The sequence below is a fragment of the Eleutherodactylus coqui genome, chromosome 6, assembly GCF_035609145.1.
Source record: "Eleutherodactylus coqui strain aEleCoq1 chromosome 6, aEleCoq1.hap1, whole genome shotgun sequence".
NCBI lineage: Eukaryota > Metazoa > Chordata > Amphibia > Anura > Eleutherodactylidae > Eleutherodactylus > Eleutherodactylus coqui.
Window position 1 is genome coordinate 98,990,867 of NC_089842.1, and position 26,355 is coordinate 99,017,221.

Genomic DNA, 26,355 nt, shown 5'->3' on the forward strand with positions numbered 1-26,355 from the left:
GAGAGGGGGTGGATTACTTGAATGCAAGAAGCTGGATGATTGTATTGATGAATTGCCCATCACCTGAGCCATGCTGACCAGACTAATAAGAGGTGTTTGGAACCAATGGATGCATGAGGGCTTGCACAAGGCAACTGGGCTCAGAATGCCCTTGACAGACCACCAGTAGAGAGGATCATCTGATCATCCAACAAACACGAGTAGCTCGAAGTGTTTCCTTGTCTGCCATCTAGAGACAGGTAGTTACAAGACTGTGTCTGAGTGAACTATTTCCAGGCACATGACTAAAGGTGATTTAGTCTCACGGTGCCCATTATGTGTATTGCCTTTGACACCGACCATCTCGTCCATTTGCAGTGGTGCCATGAATGACGACACTGGACTGCTACAGAGTGGAACTAATCGGGATGTCTTCAGCGACAAATCCAGGCATAGTGAGGGCATTGATGATGCCCATGTTCATGTATGGAAACCTAGTGGTGGTACAAGGGACAATGAAAGCTTAGCAATATGTTCAGGACATTCAGCAGCATTTTCCAGCAAGCATGTTACAGGAATGCCTCCACAGCACTGCCACACTTCCGTAACCTGGCTGGTGGAGAGATTTATTACCAACAGAACATGTATGGCACTATCTGGGACACCAACTTTGACAACCTACCATTTTGCATGCTCTAGAGGCTCAGTTACTGCTAATGTGAACCGATATGCTGCAGGAGTGAAGGAGGGAGTGGGGCAAGTGAAAACGGAGGAGGTAGTTGAGAGTGTGAATCAGGTTTGTAAAAGAGGGAGAAGGGCTGATCAATAGGGGCAGGGCAGGTAGGGGGAGATTGGCAGGTGAGCAGGGAGTTAAGGCTTAAAGGGGCATGTGAGCAGGGAGTAAAGGTTGAGAGAGGCAAGTGAGGAGGAAATGAAAGGAAAGAAGAGCAGATAAAGGAGGAGAGGGTCAGGTGAGAAAGGAATGAAAGGGAAGAGGAGCAGGTAAGCAGGGAGTAGGATAGGAGAGGAGGGTGTGAAGTGAACAAGGAGATGGTGAGGGTAGAAGGGTATGTAGGCAGGGAGTGATGAATGGCCGTGAGCAGGAAGTTAAGGAGGGGAATGGCAGTTGGGAAAAGAGTGGAGGGTGGAGAATTGCAGTTGGGCAAAAAGTGTAGGGTGGAGGATAGCATATGGGCAAAGAGTGGAGGGGGGAATAGCAGTTGGGCAAAGAGTGGAGGGGAGACAAGGGCAGTTGGGCAAAGAGTGGAGGGGAGACAAGGGCAGTTGGGCAAAGAGTGGAGGGGAGACAAGGGCAGTTGGGCAAAGAGTGGAGGGGAGACAAGGGCAGTTGGGCAAAGAGTGGAGGGGAGACAAGGGCAGTTGGGCAAAGAGTGGAGGGGAGACAAGGGCAGTTGGGCAAAGAGTGGAGGGGAGACAAGGGCAGTTGGGTAAAGAGTGGAGGGGAGACAAAGGCAGTTGGGCACAGAGTGAAGGGGAAACAATGGCAGTTGGGCAAAGAGTGGAGGGGAGACAATGGCAGTTGGGCAAAGAGTGGACGGAGGGAGAATGGCAGTAGGGTAAAGAGCAGACGAGGAGAGAATGGCAGTCGGGCGAAGAGCAGAGGGGGGAAGAATAGCAGTTGGACAAAGAGTGGAGGGGAAAGGATGGCAGTCAGGCAAAGAGTGGAGAGAGGGGGAAATCGCAGTCAGGCAAAGAGTAGAGCAAGCGAGATTATAGCTGTTGGGTAGGGAGTGGAAAGAGGGAGACAGGCAGTTGGGCAGGTAATGAAAAGGGGGAGCCTGGCAGTTGGGCAGGGAGTGAAAAGGGAAAGACTGGCGGTTGGGCAGAGAGTGGAGAGAGAAAGAGTGGCAGGTGAGCAGGGATTCAAAGGAGGAGTAAGTGTCAGATGAAGGGGAAAGAGGAAAATAAGTAGTAAGTGGAGAGGATAGAAGGTGGAAAATGAGCAGAAAGTAGTGGCCTAGAGATGTGAGTGGTTAGCACATAAGGAGGGCGAAGGAGCAGGTGATCGGGGAGTGGTGGGGAGAAAGCCAAGTGGTCAACGGTTGAGGAGGGAATGGTGGGTGACAGAGGTGAGTGGTTAGTGGGTGAGGAGGGAGAGAGGGCAGGTGTTCAGGGAGTAGTGGGGGAGAGATGCGAGTGGTTAGTGGATGAGGAGAAAGAGGACAGGTGAGGAGAGAGTGTGAAGAATGATCAAGTAGTATAGGAGAGAGTAGGGCAAATGAGAATGGTGGGGGTGAAGAGAGAATAGAGCAGGTGATCAGGTGAGTAAAAGGGGGAGAGGAGCTGGTGATCAATAGGGGGGTGAGGAGGGAATGGAGGGGGGGGGGGTGTCGAGGGAATGGAGGGGGGGGTGAGGAGGGAATGGAGGGGGGATGATGAGGGAATGGAGAGGGGGGTGATGAGGGAATGGATGGGGGGGTGAGGAGGGAATGGAGGGGGGGTGAGGAGGGAATGGAGGGGGGGGTGAGGAGGGAATGGAGGGGGGGGTGGGGAGGGAATGGAGGGGGGGTGGGGAGGGAATGGAGGGGGGGTGTGAGGAGGGAATGGAGGGGGGTGAGGAGGGAATGGAGGGGGGTGAGGAGGGAATAGAGGGGGGGTGAGGAGGGAATAGAGGGGGGGTGAGGAGGGAATGGAGGGGGGGTGAGGAGGGAATGGAGGGGGTGAGCAGGGAACGGAGGGGGGCAGGTGAGGAGGGAATGGAGGGAGGCAGGTGAGGAGGGAATGGAGGGGGGCAGGTGAGGAGGGAATGGGGGGGCAGGTGAGGAGGGAATGGATGGGAGGCAGGTGAGGAGGGAATTGAGGGGGGGGGGAGTGAGGAAGGATGGGCAGGTGAGGAGGGAATGGGGGGGCAGATGAGTAGTGAATGGAGAGATGGACAGGTGAGGAGGGAATTGAGGGGGGCAGGTGAGGATGGAATGGAGCAGGGAGGGCAGGTGAGGAGGAAATAGAGGGGGGGCAGATGAAGAGAGAATGGAGGAGGGTTTGGTGAGGAGGCAATAGAGGGGGTGTCAAGTGAGGAGGGAATAGAGGTGGGGGCAAGTGAGGAGGGAATGGAGGGGGGGGCAAGTGAGGAGGGAATGGAGGGGGGCAAGTGAGGAGGGAATGGGGGGGCAAGTGAGGAGGGAATGGGGGGCAAGTGAGGAGGGAATGGGGGGGGGCAAGTGAGGAGGGAATAGGGGGGCAAGTGAGGAGGGAATAGAGGTGGGGGCAAGTGAGGAGGGAATGGAGGGGGGGCAAGTGAGGAGGGAATGGAGGGGGGCAAGTGAGGAGGGAATGGGGGGCAAGTGAGGAGGGAATGGGGGGGGCAAGTGAGGAGGGAATGGGGGGGCAAGTGAGGAGGGAATAGGGGGGCAAGTGAGGAGGGAATGGGGGGGGTGAGGAGGGAATGGAGGGGGGTGAGGAGGGAATAGAGGGGGGGTGAGGAGGGAATGGAGGGGGGGTGAGGAGGGAATGGAGGGGGTGAGCAGGGAATGGAGGGGGGCGAGTGAGGAGGGAATGGAGGGAGGCAGGTGAGGAGGGAATGGAGGGGGGGCAGGTGAGGAGGGAATGGGGGGGCAGGTGAGGAGGGAATGGATGGGGGGGCAAGTGAGGAGGGAATTGAGGGGGGGGGAGTGAGGAAGGATGGGCAGGTGAGGAGGGAATGGGGGGGCAGATGAGTAGTGAATGGAGAGATGGACAGGTGAGGAGGGAATTGAGGGGGGCAGGTGAGGAAGGAATGGAGCAGGGAGGGCAGGTGAGGAGGAAATAGAGGGGGGGCAGATGAAGAGAGAATGGAGGAGGGTTTGGTGAGGAGGCAATAGAGGGGGTGTCAAGTGAGGAGTGAATAGAGGTGGGGGCAAGTGAGGAGGGAATGGAGGGGGGGCAAGTGAGGAGGGAATGGAGGGGGGCAAGTGAGGAGGGAATGGGGGGGCAAGTGAGGAGGGAATGGGGGGGCAAGTGAGGAGGGAATGGGGGGGCAAGTGAGGAGGGAATGGGGGGGGGGCAAGTGAGGAGGGAATGGGGGGGCAAGTGAGGAGGGAATAGGGGGCAAGTGAGGAGGGAATGGGGGGGCAAGTGGGAAGCGAATGAGGGTGGGCAAGTGGGGAGGGAATGGGGGGGGCAAGTGAGGAGGGAATAGGGGGGCAGGTGAGGAGGGAATGGGGGGGTGAGGAGGGAATGGAGGGGGGGTGAGGAGGGAATGGAGGGGGTGAGCAGGGAATGGAGGGGGGCAGGTGAGGAGGGAATGGAGGGAGGCAGGTGAGGAGGGAATGGAGGGGGGGCAGGTGAGGAGGGAATGGGGGGGCAGGTGAGGAGGGAATGGAGGGGAGGCAGGTGAGGAGGGAATGGATGGGGGGGCAAGTGAGGAGGGAATTGAGGGGGGAAAGTGAGGAAGGATGGGCAGGTGAGGAGGGAATGGGGGGGCAGATGAGTAGTGAATGGAGAGATGGACAGGTGAGGAGGGAATTGAGGGGGGCAGGTGAGGAAGGAATGGAGCAGGGAGGGCAGGTGAGGAGGAAATAGAGGGGGGGCAGATGAAGAGAGAATGGAGGAGGGTTTGGTGAGGAGGCAATAGAGGGGGTGTCAAGTGAGGAGGGAATAGAGGTGGGGGCAAGTGAGGAGGGAATGGAGGGGGGCAAGTGAGGAGGGAATGGAGGGGGGCAAGTGAGGAGGGAATGGGGGGGGCAAGTGAGGGAGGAATGGAGGGGGGCAAGTGAGGAAGGAATGGAGGGGGGCAAGTGAGGAGGGAATGGAGGGGGGCAAGTGAGGAGGGAATGGGGGGGCAAGTGAGGAGGGAATGGGGGGGGGCAAGTGAGGAGGGAATGGGGGGGCAAGTGAGGAGGGAATAGGGGGCAAGTGGGGAGGGAATGGGGGGGCAAGTGAGGAGGGAATGGGGGGGCAAGTGAGGAGGAAATGGGGGGGCAAGTGAGGAGGGAATGGGGGGGGCAAGTGAGGAGGGAATAGGGGGGCAAGTGAGGAGGGAATAGAGGTGGGGGCAAGTGAGGAGGGAATGGAGGGGGGGCAAGTGAGGAGGGAATGGAGGGGGGCAAGTGAGGAGGGAATGGGGGGCAAGTGAGGAGGGAATGGGGGGGGCAAGTGAGGAGGGAATGGGGGGGCAAGTGGGGAGGGAATAGGGGGGCAAGTGGGGAGGGAATGGGGGGGGTGAGGAGGGAATGGAGGGGGGTGAGGAGGGAATAGAGGGGGGGTGAGGAGGGAATGGAGGGGGGGTGAGGAGGGAATGGAGGGGGTGAGCAGGGAATGGAGGGGGGCAGGTGAGGAGGGAATGGAGGGAGGCAGGTGAGGAGGGAATGGAGGGGGGGCAGGTGAGGAGGGAATGGGGGGGCAGGTGAGGAGGGAATGGATGGGGGGGCAAGTGAGGAGGGAATTGAGGGGGGGGAAGTGAGGAAGGATGGGCAGGTGAGGAGGGAATGGGGGGCAGATGAGTAGTGAATGGAGAGATGGACAGGTGAGGAGGGAATTGAGGGGGGCAGGTGAGGAAGGAATGGAGCAGGGAGGGCAGGTGAGGAGGAAATAGAGGGGGGGCAGATGAAGAGAGAATGGAGGAGGGTTTGGTGAGGAGGCAATAGAGGGGGTGTCAAGTGAGGAGTGAATAGAGGTGGGGGCAAGTGAGGAGGGAATGGAGGGGGGGCAAGTGAGGAGGGAATGGAGGGGGGCAAGTGAGGAGGGAATGGGGGGGCAAGTGAGGAGGGAATGGGGGGGGGGCAAGTGAGGAGGGAATGGGGGTGGGCAAGTGAGGAGGGAATAGGGGGCAAGTGAGGAGGGAATGGGGGGGCAAGTGGGAAGCGAATGAGGGTGGGCAAGTGGGGAGGGAATGGGGGGGGCAAGTGAGGAGGGAATAGGGGGGCAGGTGAGGAGGGAATGGGGGGGTGAGGAGGGAATGGAGGGGGGTGAGGAGGGAATGGAGGGGGGGTGAGGAGGGAATGGAGGGGGTGAGCAGGGAATGGAGGGGGGCAGGTGAGGAGGGAATGGAGGGAGGCAGGTGAGGAGGGAATGGAGGGGGGGCAGGTGAGGAGGGAATGGGGGGGCAGGTGAGGAGGGAATGGAGGGGAGGCAGGTGAGGAGGGAATGGATGGGGGGGCAAATGAGGAGGGAATTGAGGGGGGAAAGTGAGGAAGGATGGGCAGGTGAGGAGGGAATGGGGGGGCAGATGAGTAGTGAATGGAGAGATGGACAGGTGAGGAGGGAATTAAGGGGGGCAGGTGAGGAAGGAATGGAGCAGGGAGGGCAGGTGAGGAGGAAATAGAGGGGGGGGGCAGATGAAGAGAGAATGGAGGAGGGTTTGGTGAGGAGGCAATAGAGGGGGTGTCAAGTGAGGAGGGAATAGAGGTGGGGGCAAGTGAGGAGGGAATGGAGGGGGGCAAGTGAGGAGGGAATGGAGGGGGGCAAGTGAGGAGGGAATGGGGGGGGCAAGTGAGGAAGGAATGGAGGGGGGCAAGTGAGGAAGGAATGGAGGGGGGCAAGTGAGGAGGGAATGGAGGGGGGCAAGTGAGGAGGGAATGGGGGGGCAAGTGAGGAGGGAATGGGGGGGGGCAAGTGAGGAGGGAATGGGGGGGCAAGTGGGGAGGGAATGGGGGGGGCAAGTGAGGAGGGAATGGGTGGGGGGCAAGTGGGGAGGGAATGGGGGGGGCAAGTGGGGAGGGAATGGGGGGGCAAGTGAGGAGGGAATGGGTGGGGGGCAAGTGAGGAGGGAATGGGGGAGCAAGTGAGGAGGGAATGGGGGGGCAAGTGAGGAAGGAATGGAGGGGGGCAAGTGAGGAAGGAATGGAGGGGGGGCAAGTGAGGAAGGAATGGAGGGGGGGGGCAAGTGAGGAAGGAATGGAGGGGGGGCAAGTGAGGAAGGAATGGAGGGGGGCAAGTGAGGAAGGAATGGAGGGGGGCAAGTGAGGAAGGAATAGAGGGGGGCAAGTGAGGAAGGAATAGAGGGGGGCAAGTGAGAAAGGAATAGAGGGGGGCAAGTGAGGAAGGAATAGAGGGGGGGGGGGCAAGTGAGGAAGGAATAGAGGGGGGCAAGTGAGGAAGGAATGGTAGGGGCAGGTCAGGAGGGAATGGAGGGGGTCAGGTGAGGAGGGAATGGAGGGGGGGGCAAGTGAGGAGGGAATGGAGGGGGTCAGGTGAGGAGGGAATGGAGTGGGGGTCAAGTGAGGAGGGAATGGGGGGGTCAAGTGATGAGGGAATGGGGGGGAGGTCAAGTGACGAGGGAATGGAGGGGAGGTCAAGTGAGGAGGGAATGGGGGGCTGGTGAGGAGGGAATGGAGGGGGCAGGTGAGGAGGGAATGGCCAGGGGGCAGGTGAGGAACGAATAGTGGGGGGCAGGCAAAGAGGGAATAAAGGAAAAAGGGGGCAGGTGAAAAGAAGCAGGTGATAAGGGAGTGGTGTGGAAAGGGGTAAGTGGTCAGCGGTAGAGGATAGAGGGGGTAGTTGAGAGAGTGAAGCGGGAATAGGGCAGGTGATCAATAGGGGCAGAACAGGAAGGGAGAGATTGGCAGTTTGGCAGGGAGTGGAGGGGAAGAATTGCAGGTGAGAAGGTATTTGAGGGAGGCGATAGTGGAGGGGAGAAAACGAGGAAAATGAGGGGGGAGTGGGGGGTTAGAGGCAGGAGAGTGAGAGAAAGGCAGATGAGTAAGATGTGAAGGGATAAAGGGGCAGGTGAGCAGGCAGTGTGAAGATAAGGTGGCAGGTGAGCAGGGAATGAGGAGGAGAGAAGGGCAGGTGAGCAGTGAGTGAAGTATTAGAGGGGCAGGTGAGCAGTGAGTGAAGGGTTAGAGGGGCAGGTGAGCAGGGAGTGAAGGGTTAGAGGGGCAGGTGAGCAGGGAGTGAAGGGTTAGAGGGGCAGGTGAGCAGGGAGTGAAGGGTTAGAGGGGCAGGTGAGCAGGGAGTGAAGGGTTAGAGGGGCAGGTGAGCAGGGAGTGAAGGGTTAGAGGGACAGGTGAGCAGGGAGTGAAGGGTTAGAGGGACAGGTGAGCAGGCAGTGAAGGGTTAGAGGGGCAGGTGAGCAGGGAGTGAAGGGTTAGAGGGGCAGGTGAGCAGGGAGTGAAGGGTTAGAGGGGCAGGTGAGCAGGGAGTGAAGGGTTAGAGGGGCAGGTGAGCAGGGAGTGAGGAGGAGAGAAGGTGGCGGGTGAGCAAGGGGTGAGGAGGAGAAAAGGGCAGGTGAGCAAGGCGTGAAGGGGTAGCGGGGCAGGTGAGGAGAAGCGGGCAGGTGGGGAGGTGAGGAGTGACAGCGCTGCGCGCTCATTACTCCGCTCTGCCAGTCCCCCTCCTGCCCATGTCGGCTCTGCCTGGAGGAGGGAGGAGCGGAGCTGTGAGAATCCTGAGAGTCGGAGAGAGGATGCAGCTGCACCGCCAGTGCATGTGTTCCGCTGCAAAGCCAAGGCGGCTGGAGGCGATCTGAGCTAGCAGGGCAAGACCCCGGGACGTGGACCCCCAGCGGGGGGAGGTGACATCGGCGCCGCTCCGTCTGCCCGCGGTGATAATGCTGCTGGGGATGAGATCTTTGCGGCTGGACCTGCTGCTCCTGACCTGGATGCTGCTCGGCAGAGGTAGGAGACATCGCACATCACTTAGTTTCAAAGTCGCGGCGGTCAGAGGCTCTGTGGCCGCTGTGTGCAGCGGATCGTGCTGGGGTGGCTGAGCTCCGGTCTGGGGACGGTCTGCGCTGTAAACGATGTGCCTGCTGTGGCTCAGGTTGGACTCTGGTTCTGGTTGTCTGGTGCTGGTGTCACAGTGAGAGGGGGTGGGGGGCGGTGGAGCTGCAGAGGAGACAGTCACCTGTTGGAATTTCATCAAACCCGAGGCTGCTGAGAGGTGACATTCCGAGAAATGTGCTGATAGGTGCCAGCAAAATGGGGGAAATCCTTTACTCAACATCACAGCCTAGAAGTGACCTGCAGGAGAGTGCAGGCATGTAGGATACCTCTCAGCAGCCACTGGTACTACTACTTCAGCCACTTGTTGCCACATAGTAACATTAAACACAAGTCATCTAGATACAAGTAATTGATCATGACGGGTTCATAAGGTCAAGCACAAGTGTGCCCATTATGCCAGCCTAGTGATAGGAGATGGTGCTGAGTGAGAAGATGGTATAGTGACTGGCATTGCTATTGCTTGGAAGGATGCAGCGAGTACCGTGCCCTGCTGCTGTATGCTGACATCGGTGCAGAGCAGTGAAGGTCTTTTGCCAGTTTAAGCTGGCAGGGGCACCGGTGGCCGCTCGCTCTGCCTGCTGTGAAACAACGCTGCTTATTTGCGTGTCCTTTATGCCCGCTCGCCCATCTCTGGCAGAACGATGGTTTGTCATGCAGAGAGCTCACAGTTGGCTGAAAAATCTAACAGTGGTGTCTAGTTATTTGCCCATTGTGTGGAACAGATTTGTCACCGGCAGCCGATGAGGCTTTAACCATATCAGAGCTGTGCTCGTATCCATCCAGCCGCACACCATCCTGGCTGTATGGACTGTATAGCTCTACCAGCTCAGTGACACTCGGCCCCGGCCACTGACTCTTCCCAATGGGGAAGTCTTAAGATTTGTTGCATTAACTTCCTGCTGATCTCCTCCCGGGTCAGGACCGGTGTGCGGAGCACTGGAGGAGAGCAGTGGCTGCCTGGTACCAACTTAATGAAACAGTTGTCAGATTCTGCTTCTCCTATTACATTGCACATCAATAAAAATGCAGCAAGATTAAACCTGTCTACTTGAGGAGGAACGTCAAAGAGAGCCGGGATGAAATCAAGTTTGGTGTAATATTGACACTAGGATGAAGAAGTAACAGTTACCTCTGTGAATGCGGTGCTCTGGTTTTTAATATTGTCACACTGTAACTCCTTTATGCATAATAAATAGGGTGCACATACTTAGTGCTGCTGATAGTCTGGATGGATTGCTGTTGTGTTTTTAGTGCTTTCTGTACAGTAAATTGCACAGAGGGCTACATTAGTTGTCACATTTTACCTTCTGATCCAGGAAAATGCAACCATTAGTTCGCTTTCAGTCAAGCATATATATATATATATATATATATATATATATGTTCCACGTTTTGCAGACCATAATATAGAGCTAATGTAAATCTATGTATCTACTCACATGACCGTATATTTTTCATGATTTTTTTTTTTCGCTGCATGACCTATTTTTCCAATATTTGCCTCCATATTGCTAGTATTTTCTATTGGCCAAATACAAATCAGTGTTTGTACAGTAGAAAATGAAATATATGAAGGCAAATACTGATCATCGACTTACTGATGACCTATGGTTGTAAGGTCATCTGTAACACATCAGTAATACGGATCTGTATTACGCACGTGTTGCTATATGCTCATCTGCAGCCAGTCTTGGACTGTGAAGACACTATGAGTGATGAGAAGTCTCTGGGGGGTTTAAAATAAGTTCAAAGTAAACTTGTATGAGGATGATGTTCTGTTACTGCAGAGATTCCCAGCCTTATTACTGTAGGGGAACCCCTAATATCATTCCTGCCTTAAGAGAGGATGGGTGTAGGGGAAGGTAAGTCATTCTAGAATTCTTGTCCGGTGCTATGATTTGGCTCAGATATGTTTATCTTTGAAATCAATTTGCCTTCCTTATTGTAAAAGTGACAGGTTGTATTGTTGCTGTGTCCTGGGGAACCCCTTATCAAGTCTCTGGGAACCTTGGCTGGGAAACACAGTATAGGGAAGTGAGTGCAAGGTTTGGCTCAGTAGCATCACTGTTTATCTTGTGATGCTCCGCCATCCCCTCGAGAAGAAAGGGATTTGAGCTCTGCTTTGAATTCAAATGGAAATTACTTTAAAGCACACCCGTCAGCCTGGAAGGATAAAATAAGTTCACCCGGGATGCTGGCACCTATTCATGGATGTGGTCTAATTCCTGCGTATCCCAGGCTCTAATTCTTCAACATACATGGCCCCTCTGTGCCTTCAGAAATGGTCTGCGAAGGTCAGACGGTCTGTTCTGTGTTTCCCGAGCGGATGTGAAGATCTCATAGCTCCTATTAATAACTCGAACATCTCTAGAAAGACCTAATGTGCCCGCAAATCTACCGCCAGGAGAGAAGGTGGAGGGGGAGGAATCGCAGCTAAAATGTGCCTGTTGTATTCATTCAGATGTTTAGTAGTGTCAATCATCCCTATCTGAAGCAGCAGTTTCCCCATCTCCTCTGCTCTCCTCCTCTCTCTGATCAATCTCCCTAAGCTTCCATGTCAGTCTATTTATGGAGCATGGTGTGCTCTTACAGTAAAGACAGCGCCATTCCATTCTAGGAGTGGGAGGTTAGATATACCGTGATTCCAGTCCTGCTTATAGCTGTAATCCATTGCTGATAAAGCAGAGGCTGGTGGCATGTCTCCTAGATGCTGGGTGTCAGAGTGGGCACCAAAAAGCCACTCTGCCTTGGCCAAGGTATTTAAATACAGGGCTAGAACAGTAAACTGAAACTTTTGCCTTGAGTAAAGGAAAGCCTAGCTAAGGCTCTGCATAGGAGTTCATTAACATAGTATGCTAGGCTGAAAAAAGACAAATGTCCATCCAATTCAGCCTCCCTTGTTGATCCAGAAGAAGGCAAAAAAAAACATAAGGCAGAAGCCAATTTACCCCATTTGGGGGGGGGGGGGATTCCTTCCTGACTCCATAATGGCAGTCAGAATAATCCCTGGATTAGCATTTGTAAGTTCCTACCTGACTCAAGACCCGGACTGACCGCCCCACTGGTAATTTAATGTCTATATCCTGTAATGTCATAGTTCTCTAAAAAGACATCTAGTCCCCTCTTAAACTCCTCTATCAGTGCTGGAGACATAAAAAGTAATCATGTGGCTACTTGGCAAAAGCTTGAATCGGGCCCCATGTGTTTAGGCTCCCCCTCAGTAGCTAGAGGTTTCAGCAGGAAGGCTCTGAATCATGATTGAGTTTTTTTCTGTGATGTTATCTAGCATTTCTTTCTGGCTTATTCCCCACAGTCTCTCAGTACTTTACTTTCACCCTGTCACTTTTCTGCTGTACTCTCCCAATTTCTCACTACTTCCCTCCCTTCTACAGACATCTGCCATCTTTCAGTGGGACTGGTCCTGTGGATGCTGCTATGCCCGCTACCCTGGTAGTTACATCCTTGCTGGTAGTGCTGTATGGCCTGGGGTATCAGTTGCTTTAAAGGCGTCTCTTGCAGTGCTACTCTACTACTCTATTATGGTAGAATCCGTTTCCCGGTGTCTCTGAGTAGGTTGTTTGCATGTGCACATCTCAATTTATGTATCATTAGTATAATGTGTTACTCAGAAGGAGCCGCGCTCCATTAGCATTGGAAATACTGCTGGTCTATTAAGGCAGCTCAGTAGTTGATGGCTGGAGTGAATTTGTTCCATGTACTGGAATGGCTGCACAGGATCCTCCGTAGTCTCTATATCATGCAATGGCCTCCATAGTCAAGCATTTTTACAGTGTCATAAACTGAACATGGGGCTTTACAATTCCATTTACTTCCCTGATTTGCATTCACTTTATGATATTCTGCCGTTTTGTTTCTGTTTAATTGGATTTCATGCAGTAGGTGGAAAATTCAAGGGCTCGCTGGAGATGAATGGAAGCTGTTGGTGGCCAGTCTGTATAACGACACTGAAATTCAGCCATGGGAAATGTGCCTGTGGCAGCTGCATGGATATTAGGAACTACAGCAGTTTGGAGGTGCTGAGACTAAACAGATATTGATGCATTTAATTTCCATGTTGCTAGATGATAACTGCAGGTCTCCCTATTGCACTGAATTAGAGCTCTACAGATGTATAATTACTTACCTGCAGACTTCGTAAACGAAGTTGACATGTCTTTTATGTAAACCATTGTAATCCCTTTAAAGTGAGTGTCTAAAATATGGAAAACATGGCTGCTTTCTTCCAAAAACAGTGCCACGCCTGTCCTCAGTTTGCATTTGGTATTATAACTCCGCCATATTCACTCAAACGAAGCTGACCTGCTATGCCAGACACAACCTATGCATGGGTGTGGCGCTGTTTCTGAAATAAAGCAGCAATGGTTTTCCAATCCTTTATAAGCCTTCCAGTCCAGCGTCTCTGGTTATTCTATTATCCTCTATTTCCAGTGATTTCCAACTGAGGAGTGTAACTACAATCTGTTGTTCCCAGTTATCAGCCATTTCAGGCTGGAAAAATACTGTCTTCTAGGAGGGGTGCATATAATGTGTTGCTCTTTGTCATCAGCTCTTTCAGTGATAAGTGTGCAAAAGTTTTTTGCATGTCCCCATGACCACTTCTTAAGGTTGCGTATTCCCAATGCTGAGAACATCCCAAGGCATTTACATCCATATGTGTCACTGATATCAGACGCCGCTCTTATGGTACTAACATTCCCATATACAGTATCCGCGCTATCAGCTACCTTATAGGTTAATTTGCTGTATATCATTCTTCACCATAAATATGGAAACAAACTCCATTCTATTGGACCCCCCCCCCCCCCCGTACATATGGTAACTGAAGCTTTAAAGTTAGAGACTTGTGATCGTTCCACACCCTTTAGGTCAAATTCTGTATCATTCCCATACAGTATATACTGTGCAACAGCTATAAAGTGTTTTCCTATTGACTCTGTGGTCATTGTTTCTGTCAATCATTGAGAATGATAATAGCGACCCTATGAATTCTGGACAAAATTCTGTCCCAGGACTGCAGGGGGAGAGGAGGGTACATTACCTGCAGCTGTTCTCTGCCAGCCTTCCAATCCGCCAGTGCTGGGCCCTGTTTTTGACCATGCAAGCAGTGCTGGGTCCTATTTTTGACCATCCAAGATGTTCATGTGATCAGCACTGGCCAATCAGAGGGCAGAGCACAGTGTGCACTAGATAGAAAATTGCAATGGCCAGAAACGGAACCGTATAACCATCAGATTGGAGGGGCGGCAGAGAAGAACAATGGTGGGAAATATGCCCCCCCCCCCCCTTCACTTTCTCCTCTTTTCTCAAGACAGAATTTTGTCCTGAAACCAGAGGGTCACTTTAATTCTGCGCAGATATGTTACATTAAGAAAAATGATCAGCTACGTTTTGCCTATAAAACATGTACAGACTAGAAAGCCTTAGAAATGATCAGTGAGAAGGTTAACGCGCCGTCTACAGGAACGCTGATACCAGTGTTTTAAATGCCACGCATTAGCAAGCTGTACAAACAGACGCTTTTAGGAGTCGATGAGGGTAAGAAAAACTAATAATAACATCAGCATCTGCTAAGTAGACTCCATTGTGGCTGCTAAATGATGAGAATAAGTAAACCTGTGGCTCGGCGTCCTTTGGGTAGTACTGGGCATACAGGAATAAAGGAGAGGGGTAAATTACTATAGAGGCTGAGCCAATTCATCTAAAGAAGTTACTTAGGGCTAATGCCCACGGATGGATTATTGATGCGGAATCCATGGTCAGACACCTGCCGCGAATTCTGCAGCAATGACCGTTAATAGACATGCTATGTTAAGAGAGTCTCCCCTGCCCACAAGCAGAAATCAACCGGAATTTTTCCGCTCGTGGTGGATCTGGAGAGGTGAGTATGGGGTCTCTGGGGCGCCGGGTCTGATTCCATTGCGATATTTTGCTGTGGGTAGCTGACCCGGCCGTGGGCATGAGCCCTTAAAGGGGTAGTGTCCTAAAATTTAACAGCAGGTACATTTGTCAGAAAATAAGAAGTACAGCAGTACTTGTCATCCTCTGCCCTGGCGATCCAGTGCTGCAGCCCTACTATTCCCCTAGTCTCTGTTGAGCGCGGAAGTCTGATGATCGCCACCTGCCAATCAGAGGCTGCAGTGTCTCTGCACATTCTCCTGGCTTCAGCGTTCACATCACATGTTTGTATTTTGCATGTGCATTTTGGCGGTGCAAATAAGATACAGTGTGCTTTATTGTCCTGCATATTTGTGCGCCAAAAGTGCCCATAGAAGTCAATGGGGATGCACAAATGCACACGCAATACGCAAGGAGATGTGTGGAACACTGTGCTGGAAAAAGATCCTATCTGGAACTAATTAGCCACTTCAATCAGTGAATTTGTTTACTGTGCATAAGTAACCATGCCCTATGGGCAAAAAAAGTACAGTTGAATGTTCCAATACGCACGCAAAAATGCCTTGTAGCACAATTGCGTTGACACCCCTGTGAAGCCGGACTTAGTTACACTCATACTAGACTGACCTGACAAGTTTCTACTAGACTGCCCTGGCAAGTTTCATGGTTGGTGATGGTGGACATAGTAGAATTGTCATTGGGTAACCTACAAAGGTGATGTACCTGGTGAGCAGGCATTGTGTAGGGTCATATAGAGCATTGTGGCGAACGTGAAAAAACGTATAAGAGACGCCCGTATTATTAAAGGCACCTGGGGGTTATGGAATATTCATATTAGACCATGGCAAAGATAAACCCTGTTGCAGAAGACGCTACATTGAGTTGCATGGAAAGGGTATAGGATGATGGGATGCTCTTTGCTTGTCATATTGTGTATTGGGTGTGACATGAAAAAGCAATGTGTGCGCGCCAATTACGGAACACCAAAACACAATCCTATCCTCGCCGGGATAAAACCTATATTGCCCCTTCGTGAAAGGAAATTGATGCTGTCATTCTACATCTCTGATCTGACTCTTACCTTTTTTTTTTCCTTAACATTTCATCCATTTTCCTCCCCTTTGTAAAGGATTGCAGGCAGAATGTGTCAAAAATAGACAAGAAACGGAAAGAGAGATAAAACGAAGCATCAGATCAAATAAGGGGAATGGGCAACAAGGAGAGAGCAATGATGAAAAGGAGGGGACGAGGACAGAAAACAGAGCCACAGACTGGAGCAGCTTCAAGAGACGCAGGGGGGGAGAGAGGTAGGACGCACAGGTAAAAGGCAGCCAGAGAGATGCAGGGAGGAGACAACGCAGCAAGAGACAGACAGGTTCTAAAAAGAGACAGCAGCGGGAGTGCTATTGAGAAATAACACTGGAGAATCCCCAAAAATTGATCTCTCGCTGGAAAGTGTGAACTGTCACCATTGCTCTCTCTTAATATTGAACATCTGTGTTAATAATATATGGTGCACATTAAGCCGGTTCATCAATATTAACACTGTCAGTGCAGTCACTCATTGGTAAATGGGACACTCTATTAAATGGCAAGGAGTGCTTAGTTATGACACAGCGGCTGGAGTAATGGCAGGCTTCCCTCTATCTGACTTCAGTGCTTTCTCCTATAGCCTGCAGCAGGACTTACAGTCACCTTCGTAATGGGGACGGTGCACAATAATCCCTATACAGGGATGTTCTCCAGACAACATGCAATTAAATTCAAAATCCCAACACCCCCTGCCCCCCCCCCCCCCCCATGATGTCCTTAGAGCGGTCCAGCGGTTTGAGCGTCGCCTGATTTCTGCTTCATGAGACATGGCGGTGGCGTTTTAGTCTTGTTACGGAATAATTAAAACGTACACAATGTCTGTTCAATTTCTGAATCATCTCAGGATGTCACCTCGAGAGCAGAGCAGCTTGGCTTGCCGGCTCCCGTGATATGACTGTTTGTATACACTGGGCTGGCTTGACGCTGACTGTCTCCTTGTAATAGAGATGATCTACCTGCTGCAGAGACAGTCAGGAAAGAGGAGATGTTAAAGGGATTGTGTCATCAGAAAATGATCTATTGTAGAAATCACGTTTCTATATTAAACATATTTTTAAAGGGTTTTTGTTTGTTTGTTTTTTTATTTCAATGTCACGATCTATAGTATAAAAAAATAATCCAAACATCCTGCAGTTTTCACACTGAGCACTAAGTCTAGTAATAGTGAGACACTTTCTGTTCCGTGGAGAAAACTTTTCAGCAGTCATCTCATTATCACAGGCAGGATTACAATGAAAGGTAACACCTATATATAGATGACACAATAAATGATGGTCAGAGCTCACCTCTTTCCCCTCTCTGCACAATGACCTCTTCGCATGTCACAGAGCAAACTGATAAGACTTTCCCATAGAAGTCAATGGGTGAGCTCCTGTCCATTGTGTGAATGGCTCATGCATATCTCTGTAGTAAAGACAAGTTGGTGACCCCCAAAACAAACAATAGAATGAAAATATCTACAATCTGAAAATAAAAACATATTTAGAAAAATGGAAAATGTTTCTGATTTTAATTAGTAAATTCAATATAGGTAATTCCCTTTCAAATCGCATCAGCCTGGCATGGTAGCCCTCGTAATGCGGGGAATTGTAAGTTTGTGTCAAGTAATAGAAAACATCGGAGTTTTTATCAGTCAGGTAAATGAGAATGACAAAGGTGCTGATATATAGTAGTAGAGCAGTATGTGGTTTTACGCAGGACTGCAGGTAAACCTACTGCACTGGTTTGAGTAAGTCCTACTAGGTGGCATATGACGATACTAGAAGGGGCTTGCATGGAGGAGTTCTGGAAGAGCATGCATTTAATTTTCTCTGCAGGTTCCACCTATAATTGTGCAAAAAAAAGGTGAGATTCCATAAGAGAACGAATTCAGCTCTGCTACATGTGGATTGCTGAAGATAAAGTCGTACAGTTTCATATTAACCTTACGATGTCCTGTGATAACAGGCAGTTACATTCCTGTGGATCATCCTGATGTTCACATAGAAGGACTCGGACACAGCTAATCCCATGAATGAGGCTCTGTGTATATCACGAGGGCAAGAAAACGCTGATTACTGTCACTAGACGGTACCTGGCAGGATTTTCAGCAAGCACTTTATTTGCACATAAGAACCTCCTGATGGCAGCAGTGTCTGCATCTGAGATTCAGCCACCAACCTACAGCTCGCTAGCTGCGGGGATGTGGACAGGTAGTCAGGCTGCAGATTAAGGGATAAACTGCTTGGACCCTAGTTAAAGAACACAAGATTATGACACCGACACTATAAGGTGTTTCTGGGGTCCAGCTGATACCTTGTAATACTGACATATGTGCAGCTCTTGATGTATGCAGACCTCTTGCATTAATTATGATTACATGCTATGCCCTCTAAGGGCTCTCACACGAGCGCTTACCGCACGCAGAACACATTACATTGTGTACTGACAAATTCCCGTACATTGTCTTGCCATCTAAGCGCCGAGATGGTGCATGTCGTGTTCTTTACGTGCTGTGTGCGAGGCACCGTTGAAAGTAATGTAAAGTTAGTTACCGCATATTACGCGTGCAAAACCAGCATGTGTAATATGCTGTAAAAACACTCATGTGAGAGAGCCCTAACTGAGCAGCATGGTTCTAATAGCTGGACCAGACCCTGGGGGAATCTGCTGCTGTGGAGGGTTTACCTTACTAGTAGTCAGGGTTAAAGCGGCCGTGGATCGCCCAAGGTCCAGATGTGGTCAGAGGGGGACTATGTAACTCCTCGGCCTCTCGCCTCCATCCTGGTCTATGCAGGAGTGTGCAAATATTCTTGGGGATTCCAATCAATTCAACTGCATTGATTTAAAATAGGAAAATAGATATGGTCAGATATGTAACCGGATTCCGCGTCTTTACCGGTGAAGCAGTATTGGGCGCAGTAGGAAGATTCTCGTACTACGGAGCGTTGGGTTGGTCTACACCGCCCTTCTGATTCATTGCTCATCTGTGTTATTCAGGGCAGATTTTCATAGCTGATTTGTAAATTTTTCATAGAGGATGAAAGAATTACTCTATTTTCATGAAGGCAGCAAAATTATTACACATTCATGAGTCTCTCACATAAACAGGAAAGTTGGGTCAAGCCGACTCCTAATTCACAGTCAGTCATCATAATTCTAGAAGATTAGAAATGACTGCGCCCAGGTAGAGCGAGTATGAGGCTTTTATTTGGTGCTGTTTATTCTCCAAATAAAGACATTTTAATAGAAAAACCTAGGAGAAGTGTGAGCTTTCGGCAGACCGCCGATGATAAAAAGTCATCTCACAATGAGAGGTACTTGACAGGTCTGCAAATTCAGCAGCAAGCTGCTGTTAGGAAGGTGGTCTCCAGACAGTCAATTGAAGAGAATGAAAGATTACAGATAGCGTTATATTTCTGCGGGACCAATTGTCATGTTTTCTAAAAAGATCAGAGGAAAGTATCAATTCACCCCCACATCTCTTCACACTTTACCGTCTCCTCTTGGGCAAATGGCTTTGGCTCTTAATATGGGTAACATGGGCAGATGCACGCGAGGAATAATGCAACTCACATTAAAAAGCAAATATCCTGAACCTGCAATGAGACCAACCAAGAAACCAAGGCGGAATATAGCCACGAAGAGTCACAGCAGTTTATGGTCTTCATTTGAATGACCTGAATTAGAGGCAAGGATTCGTAGCCGCATGTGATACTAGAATAAGGGGAAGGACTAAAGGGGATCTATGGGATTGGTGTAACTACACGTCCTCTAATTTGCTGATATATTGTCTGTATTGTCTGTAAGAACTAGAATATTAGAAAATTTAGAGAAAGCTTAGTCTTCAGCGTATAAATACTGTATAAACCCTGCAGCGAGCTATACTGTTTCCGTAACTTCCAAAATGTGGAAACAACTTGTTGCTGTATGCAGTTTATGCAACTTTCATTCACTTTTATGGGAGTTATGGAAATGGCGTAAACTGGCTGGGTTGGCTGTTTCCATAATCCTGGCCACCTCAGGCAATAGAGAGCAAGAGGACTTAAGCCTAGACAGGGTCAGGGCCCAGAGAAGGGAATACTGTTCTTAAGATGAGGTTAGACTACACTATGGTCAAAATATCTCAATATTCCCAGCATTGTGAATAGTCAATCAGCTAATCTTCTCACTAGTCCCAACACTGATGAGCAGGGTAATCTCAGGCCATTCCTACCAACTATTAGGTCGGTCTCACATGAGCGGATTTGAATTGTGGATGCCACGAACACCGTCCTCGCGCATGATCGCAGTAGTACGTGGTCAATCAAATGCGTTGGCTTTCACCGTTTCACTCACAATTGCGGGTAGGAATTGTGAAATCTGTGAGCGGAAGAAAAATCGCAGCCTGCTCTATTTTATCGTGGATGCCGCCTGTATGAGCTCTATTGATCTCTATGAATGCGTTCGATCCGCAGTGCATACAAAACTGCATTGGGCACGGAAGTACGCAAGTTACTAGGAGACGAGATACAAATGGAATAAAGAAAGCAAGAATTTGTGGACAGACAATGCAGGACAGTCTGGGGAGCAACGCACCATCCAGACTGCTGTCTGCAACCTCCGCTTATTCTTCTGCATTCTTCCTCCACAAGAATAAGTGTTTGTTTGTCTTTTGGGTTTTTTTTTTTTTAAAAAGTAGTATAAACCAGCCAAGCATAGAGAGCAGTATCCCATTTGGAAGGCATGGCTATAAAACGGCTCTCTCCACAACAGCACAAGAGAATGTCGCCTGGGCAGTGGCCCAAGCGATAGAAGGGGGTTTACAGGGAGTTGGGTAACTTTATGATGTCATTCCCTGCTTGCGTTTCTTCTTCCACGCGGACAGTACACGGTCATAAGCTTTACATTTGCACAGAAAACACATGCAAACACGGCCATACGCAATACGCTTTTGCTGTCATACGCAGGTCTTCCACTGCAGATATCTGCTTGTGTGAACCAGGCCTTAGTATGCATGGTTATGACTTGATGTATGTATGCAAATACATGTCTGTCTATCTATCTATCTCATATCTATCTATCTATCTATCTATCTATCTATCTATCTATCTATCTATCTATCTCATATCTACCTATCTCATATCTATCTATCTATCTATCTCATATCTATCTATCTATCTCATATCTATCTATCTCTCTATCGTATAAGGAAAACGACACACAATTACAATAGATATTTATACAAGACCCTGGAAGTAGACATCACAACTAGAATGCAAACCTCTATTCTTCACACTACAGGCTGCATTCGGAGAACGTCTGTTACAAAGTGACGTCTTGTGTATTTTCGGAATTTACAGTTTTGTTTAAACGTTTTAGGGAATTAACTTCTCAACATCTCGTAACACTTTAACCATCTTCCAAGAAGTGCAATCATGTAGCATTTAGTTTTCAGCGCTTTCTATTACTCACATTAACAATGTATATCTTCCCCTTAGCAGCTACCAAGCAGGCGACTGCCCTCGCCTGCACCATTACATTGCCTGCGTGAGACGAGGTGTTGCTGGTTCAGTGTAATCCTGTGGTCTTGCTGCTTTTCACACTGGCACAGCAACAAAAATAAGGAAAAGTAGAGAGAATGCAATGTAGACAAATTATAATCCTATTATCTGCAGCCGCATTTTCTCCTGAAGAGATCCAGCTTATATTTGCATTTTATTTTATTAGATGGTGTGTGTACTTGATTCAAATTGAAAGGACTTGAATAAATCGAAATATTAATGAGCATTTCTGAAGCTGCCTCCCATAGTTCTGTGTGTTTAAAAGGGAAAACAATAGGAAAAAAACTGCTGTGTGTGTTTTTTCCTCAATTGGATTTGCAGAGTTTGTTTGACGCGATTATGACGAGCGTCACACCAATGTTTTGGAAGTGATAGTATTTTCAGCACTCGAATCACACCCACGCCACGCCACAAAGAGAAGTGATAGAGATTACATTTGATGTGCGTGTACTGGAGCATAGCAATCAGCCCCTGGGTAGTCGACAGTGCCGACAGATGAGGTCTCCTGATCAGCCTGTCCTCCCCTCTGTGCCCATGTATTTTCTAAATTCTGATGGTGACTGTAATATCTCAACTTCTGTGCAAAATAATATAGTGAGACACTGCAACAGACCATCAAATTGCCACATCCACTACTCATTAGTCATTACAGCATTAATGACTAATATGACACCAGCATTACCACCTTGCCAACAGATAACCCAATTACTTTACTCAAAACATGTATGGTACATACCAGTAATATTCATACTCATCAACATGAGAACATACAACAATGTATAACATATTTATATAACATTAACACTTTCCATCTCCTCTACATATTATATTAACCAACTCAAGAACAAATAACACTACAGTTTGTGTGACCAAACCCAATGTGGTTGAGTTGGGTTGTCTAACCTGTGGCTGAGGTTGAGTTGGGTCACCTAACCTGGGGCTGAGGTTGAGTTGGGTCGCCTAACCTGGGGCTGAGGTTGAGTTGGGTCGCCTAGCCTGGGGCTGAGGTTGAGTTGGGTCGCCTAACCTGGGGCTGAGGTTGAGTTGGGTCGCCTAACCTGGGGCTGAGGTTGAGTTGGGTCGCCTAACCTGGGGCTGAGGTTGAGTTGGGTCGCCTAACCTGGGGCTGAGGTTGAGTTGGGTCGCCTAACCTGTGGCTGAGGTTGAGTTGGGTCGCCTACCCTGTGGCTGAGGTTGAGTTGGGTCGCCTACCCTGTGGCTGAGGTTGAGTTGGGTCGCCTACCCTGTGGCTGAGGTTGAGTTGGGTTGCCTACCCTGTGGCTGAGGTTGAGTTGGCTCGCCTAACCTGTGGCTGAGGTTGAGTTGGCTCGCCTAACCTGTGGCTGAGGTTGAGTTGGCTTGCCTAACCTGTGGCTGAGGTTGAGTTGGGTCGCCTACCCTGTGGCTGAGGTTGAGTTGGCTCGCCTACCCTGTGGCTGAGGTTGAGTTGGCTCGCCTACCCTGTGGCTGAGGTTGAGTTGGCTCGCCTACCCTGTGGCTGAGGTTGAGTTGGCTCGCCTACCCTGTGGCTGAGGTTGAGTTGGCTCGCCTACCCTGTGGCTGAGGTTGAGTTGGCTCGCCTAACCTGTGGCTGAGGTTGAGTTGGCTCGCCTAACCTGTGGCTGAGGTTGAGTTGGCTCGCCTAACCTGTGGCTGAGGTTGAGTTGGCTCGCCTAACCTGTGGCTGAGGTTGAGTTGGCTCACCTAACCTGTGGCTGAGGTTGACTTGGGTCGCCTAACCTGTGGCTGAGGTTGACTTGGGTTGCCTAACCTGTGGCTGAGGTTGACACATGTTCTGTGTAGCTGCATGGAGGGCCCCCAAGTACAGTATTTAAGTCTCTGTTATTCTTTTTTGTCTACCAGCAAACCATTACAAAGGAGCCCCTTAGTTTAATCTGTTCAGCATTAATATCTTAATTGGTTTTGTGGTGGGTTAATGCTTTAAAATCTTGCGCATATTGTTTCAGATGTAGAAGGTTAGTGGGGTCATGTGAAAGGCAGGCGGCCTGCCGTGGTGCTGAGTACTAGTCCGCATTTACCGGTTCTTTCATGTACATTCCTTGTTACATGCTATTAAATTAATTTTATTTTCAAGCAATAAACAAGACCCTGGTTTCCAGGGGCAGGCGAGGCGAATGTTTTCTACAGTTACACTAATCCTCTCAGTGACTGCGTCTCGTGGCAGGAAACAAGCTGTCTCGTATAAAGTCACTTTGGCTATTAAGTCTTAGAGAAAGAGATGTTGGAGCAGAGACCTTCCCCACCTGCCGTTTGATTTCTTTAGTAATTGCTGGCCTTGTCTTAAGGTCTCTGGGATATGTCAGTGGAGTACTTATCTGCCATCCATGGGTGAGCTGCCAATGGACTGTCCAACCTTGTGCAGGAGGACAATGTAGTGTAAGATTGTGGAAAGACTACAGGGGGTAAGTCCATCCAGAAAGAGAAGACTTCATGCCAGGAAATACTATGCAGTAGTTACACAGCATGCTGATACAATTATAATGTCTGCACTTGATGGCCGAAAGCAGGAGGGTGGCTCCGTTATTCCGTGCTAATATCCTATGATATGAAATGGTAACCTACAGGGACTTATATTTGTACTGTTACATGTGTCACACACAGATTGGGTGTAAGGTGCCCAATCCGGTTGTCACTTATGTAACTTCTGCATTCCAACAGTTACGTATACAGATGTCAGAAAGGTTAACTTGACACAAAATGCATTACATTTCCAACTGTTGCAAACATTAAAATGTCACTTAACATAAGAAAAGTCTGAAAAATACAAGTAAAGCGATTGAACCAGAATAGTAAGTTATCCTCTATCCGCAGGATAGAAGTTTACTTGCTGATTGGTAGGGGTCTCGCCATTGGGACCCCTTGCCGATCTCGAGAACGGGGTTACTGCCCCCCCCCCCCTGCAATGAGGAGACTGAATGGAGTGCTGATCAGGCGAGCGCACTAGTGCTCAATTTACTTTCAATAAGACTGCCGTCACCCCCGTTGAAAGAAATGGAGCACTGATTCTGATTACGCATGCTCAGTGGAGTGAAATGGAAAAAATGCAATTCTGCCATCTTTGAGGGGGGGGGGTGTCTTGTTTCTATGGCGTACACACTGCAGCAAAAATAACATAACTTTGCTCTATGGGTCAGTATGATTATGACAATACAAAATTTATATACTGTAGTTTTTATTTTGTTGTACTTGAGCATGTGATCCTTTGATCGCTCCTGCAGTATGATGTAATACCGTAGTATTACATTATACCGCAATCTGACAGGCTGTCTATTTGCAATAGCAAAAGGCTCCCATGGCAACAAGATGGGATTTAAATTGACAGCAACATTTAAAGGGTTAACGGCCACGATCAACGTGAGCGCTGATCACGGCTGTTGCCTGTGGGTGTCAGCTGCGAGAAACAACCAGCTCACACATCTTTTGGAGCAGGATCGGTTATTGATCCCCCTCCATATAAACCCCGCACGCCCAGAATGTAAGGAGGAAGAGAGAAACTGAAATAAAACAACGGATCATTTTTTCCCCTATTGATTTCAATGGGATTTCAAAGAAACAGAAAGCAAATGGAAAGACTTCTGTTTGCTTCCATTCCATCAGATATCCATTTTTTTTTTTGCGGAAAAATAATGCTGCAAATTGCACTATTTTCCCTCAAAAATCTGGAAACCTGAATGGAGGCAAATAAAAGCCCTTTCTGTTTTATTTTTTAAACGCCATTGAAATTAGTGGAGAAATCAGACGGATCCATTTTTTTCAGTTTTATTTCATTTTCTGCCCTTCAAAAACTGAGCAGAGAGACAGAAACCCTGAACTCAGCCCTAATGCAGGTGTGGCAGCAGCCTATATGTATATATGTGTGTGTATATATACACACACACATACACATGCATGCCTCTTCAGATCTATTTCAATATGCTGAGGAAGAATCCTAAGAGGTATGAAAGCTCACTATAACATCATGTATTTTTGTTAGCCATTAATAGGTATCATATCTACAAGATTACTTGGTTTCCCTTACAGAGAACAATCACAGCAACCTCACTGTGCATCCTGGAGCATTAAGGGGTTTTGTTGCACCGGTGTATTATAATGCATTACGTGTCAAGGTAACATTTGCTACATCTGTATAAAGAATTACAATGCTATCAGGGTCTGAAGTATAACCTCAGAACAATTTTGGCCTTAAAAATTAAATTCTTGTCATATTGGTAATAATGAAAAAAGGGAGGGGAAAAAAAGTTGATGAAGTGAAGAGACAACAGGAGAAAGTGGGTCCTGCTGAGACACTACACAAATAGTTGGCTATGATGGAAGTGGGGGTAATGACGCTGCAGTGTTCCAGACCACTGGAAGGCACCTCCACCGCAGAACAAGGTGTTTGATGTACGTTGAGACTGAACAACGAGACATGAGAGGCGAAGTGTCATTTGTGAGCTGGACACTTGTAGCATGACAGTCACATCTGCACAGGGCACACAGGAACAGAAATACAAGAGATGCTAATGAGATTTTTTACAGGTCCCATACACACAGGACAAAGAAATATGGGTGACATGTTAGATGAATGGGATACAGAGCACGAAACAGAAAACCCTGCATGTAGACAGGAGGATACGCCCCATACACAATATAGGCTCCTGCCCAAGGACGGATATTTGCTGCAGAATCCACAACAGGCGTCTGCACTGCGGATCCACATCAAATAGCGCTAATAGGAAGCTATAGGAAATCAATTCTTCCTGCACACTTGCGGAAACCAATTGCAGTTTTCGCAAGTGGAGGAAAAATCGCAGCATGCTCCATTTTTATGCGGACTCCGCACTGACTGTTTCCATTAAAGTCAATGGAAGCCTTCCAACCTGCAGCCCATCCGCAATTGACATTGCGGATAGGCCGCGGTTGTCCATGTCATTGTCTAGTGATGGCGCGGGAAAAACAAATATTTAAAAAAAAATTAAATCTGTACTGTGCATGATTGACAGTGAGTGTCCGCGATCATCTGCAATACAGAAAGTGAAGGTACGTGGGTCGCCGTCAGAGCCGGATTCCGCTGGGGGCTCCTGCATGCGGAATCTGGATCGCCCTTGTGCAGGCGGCCTAAGGCTGGTTAACATCAGCACTCTGTTTGGGGAGCAGGAAAACAGCACCCTCTGGCCAAAGGG

The 26,355-nt window shown here is 49.2% G+C and overlaps 1 protein-coding gene across 2 annotated transcripts in view; it reads left to right on the top strand.

Annotated features, from left to right (window-relative positions):
- The first annotated feature begins 8,322 nt into the window (after positions 1-8,322).
- The window catches only part of KIRREL3 (kirre like nephrin family adhesion molecule 3), a 765,513-nt gene continuing 747,480 nt past the window's right edge, over positions 8,323-26,355 (top strand). For both annotated transcript variants that reach the window (XM_066607257.1, XM_066607258.1), the window contains exon 1: positions 8,323-8,534. In XM_066607257.1, the coding sequence (XP_066463354.1) occupies positions 8,468-8,534 (67 nt within the window). In that variant the 5' untranslated portion in view covers positions 8,323-8,467. The remainder of the gene's footprint in view (positions 8,535-26,355) is intronic.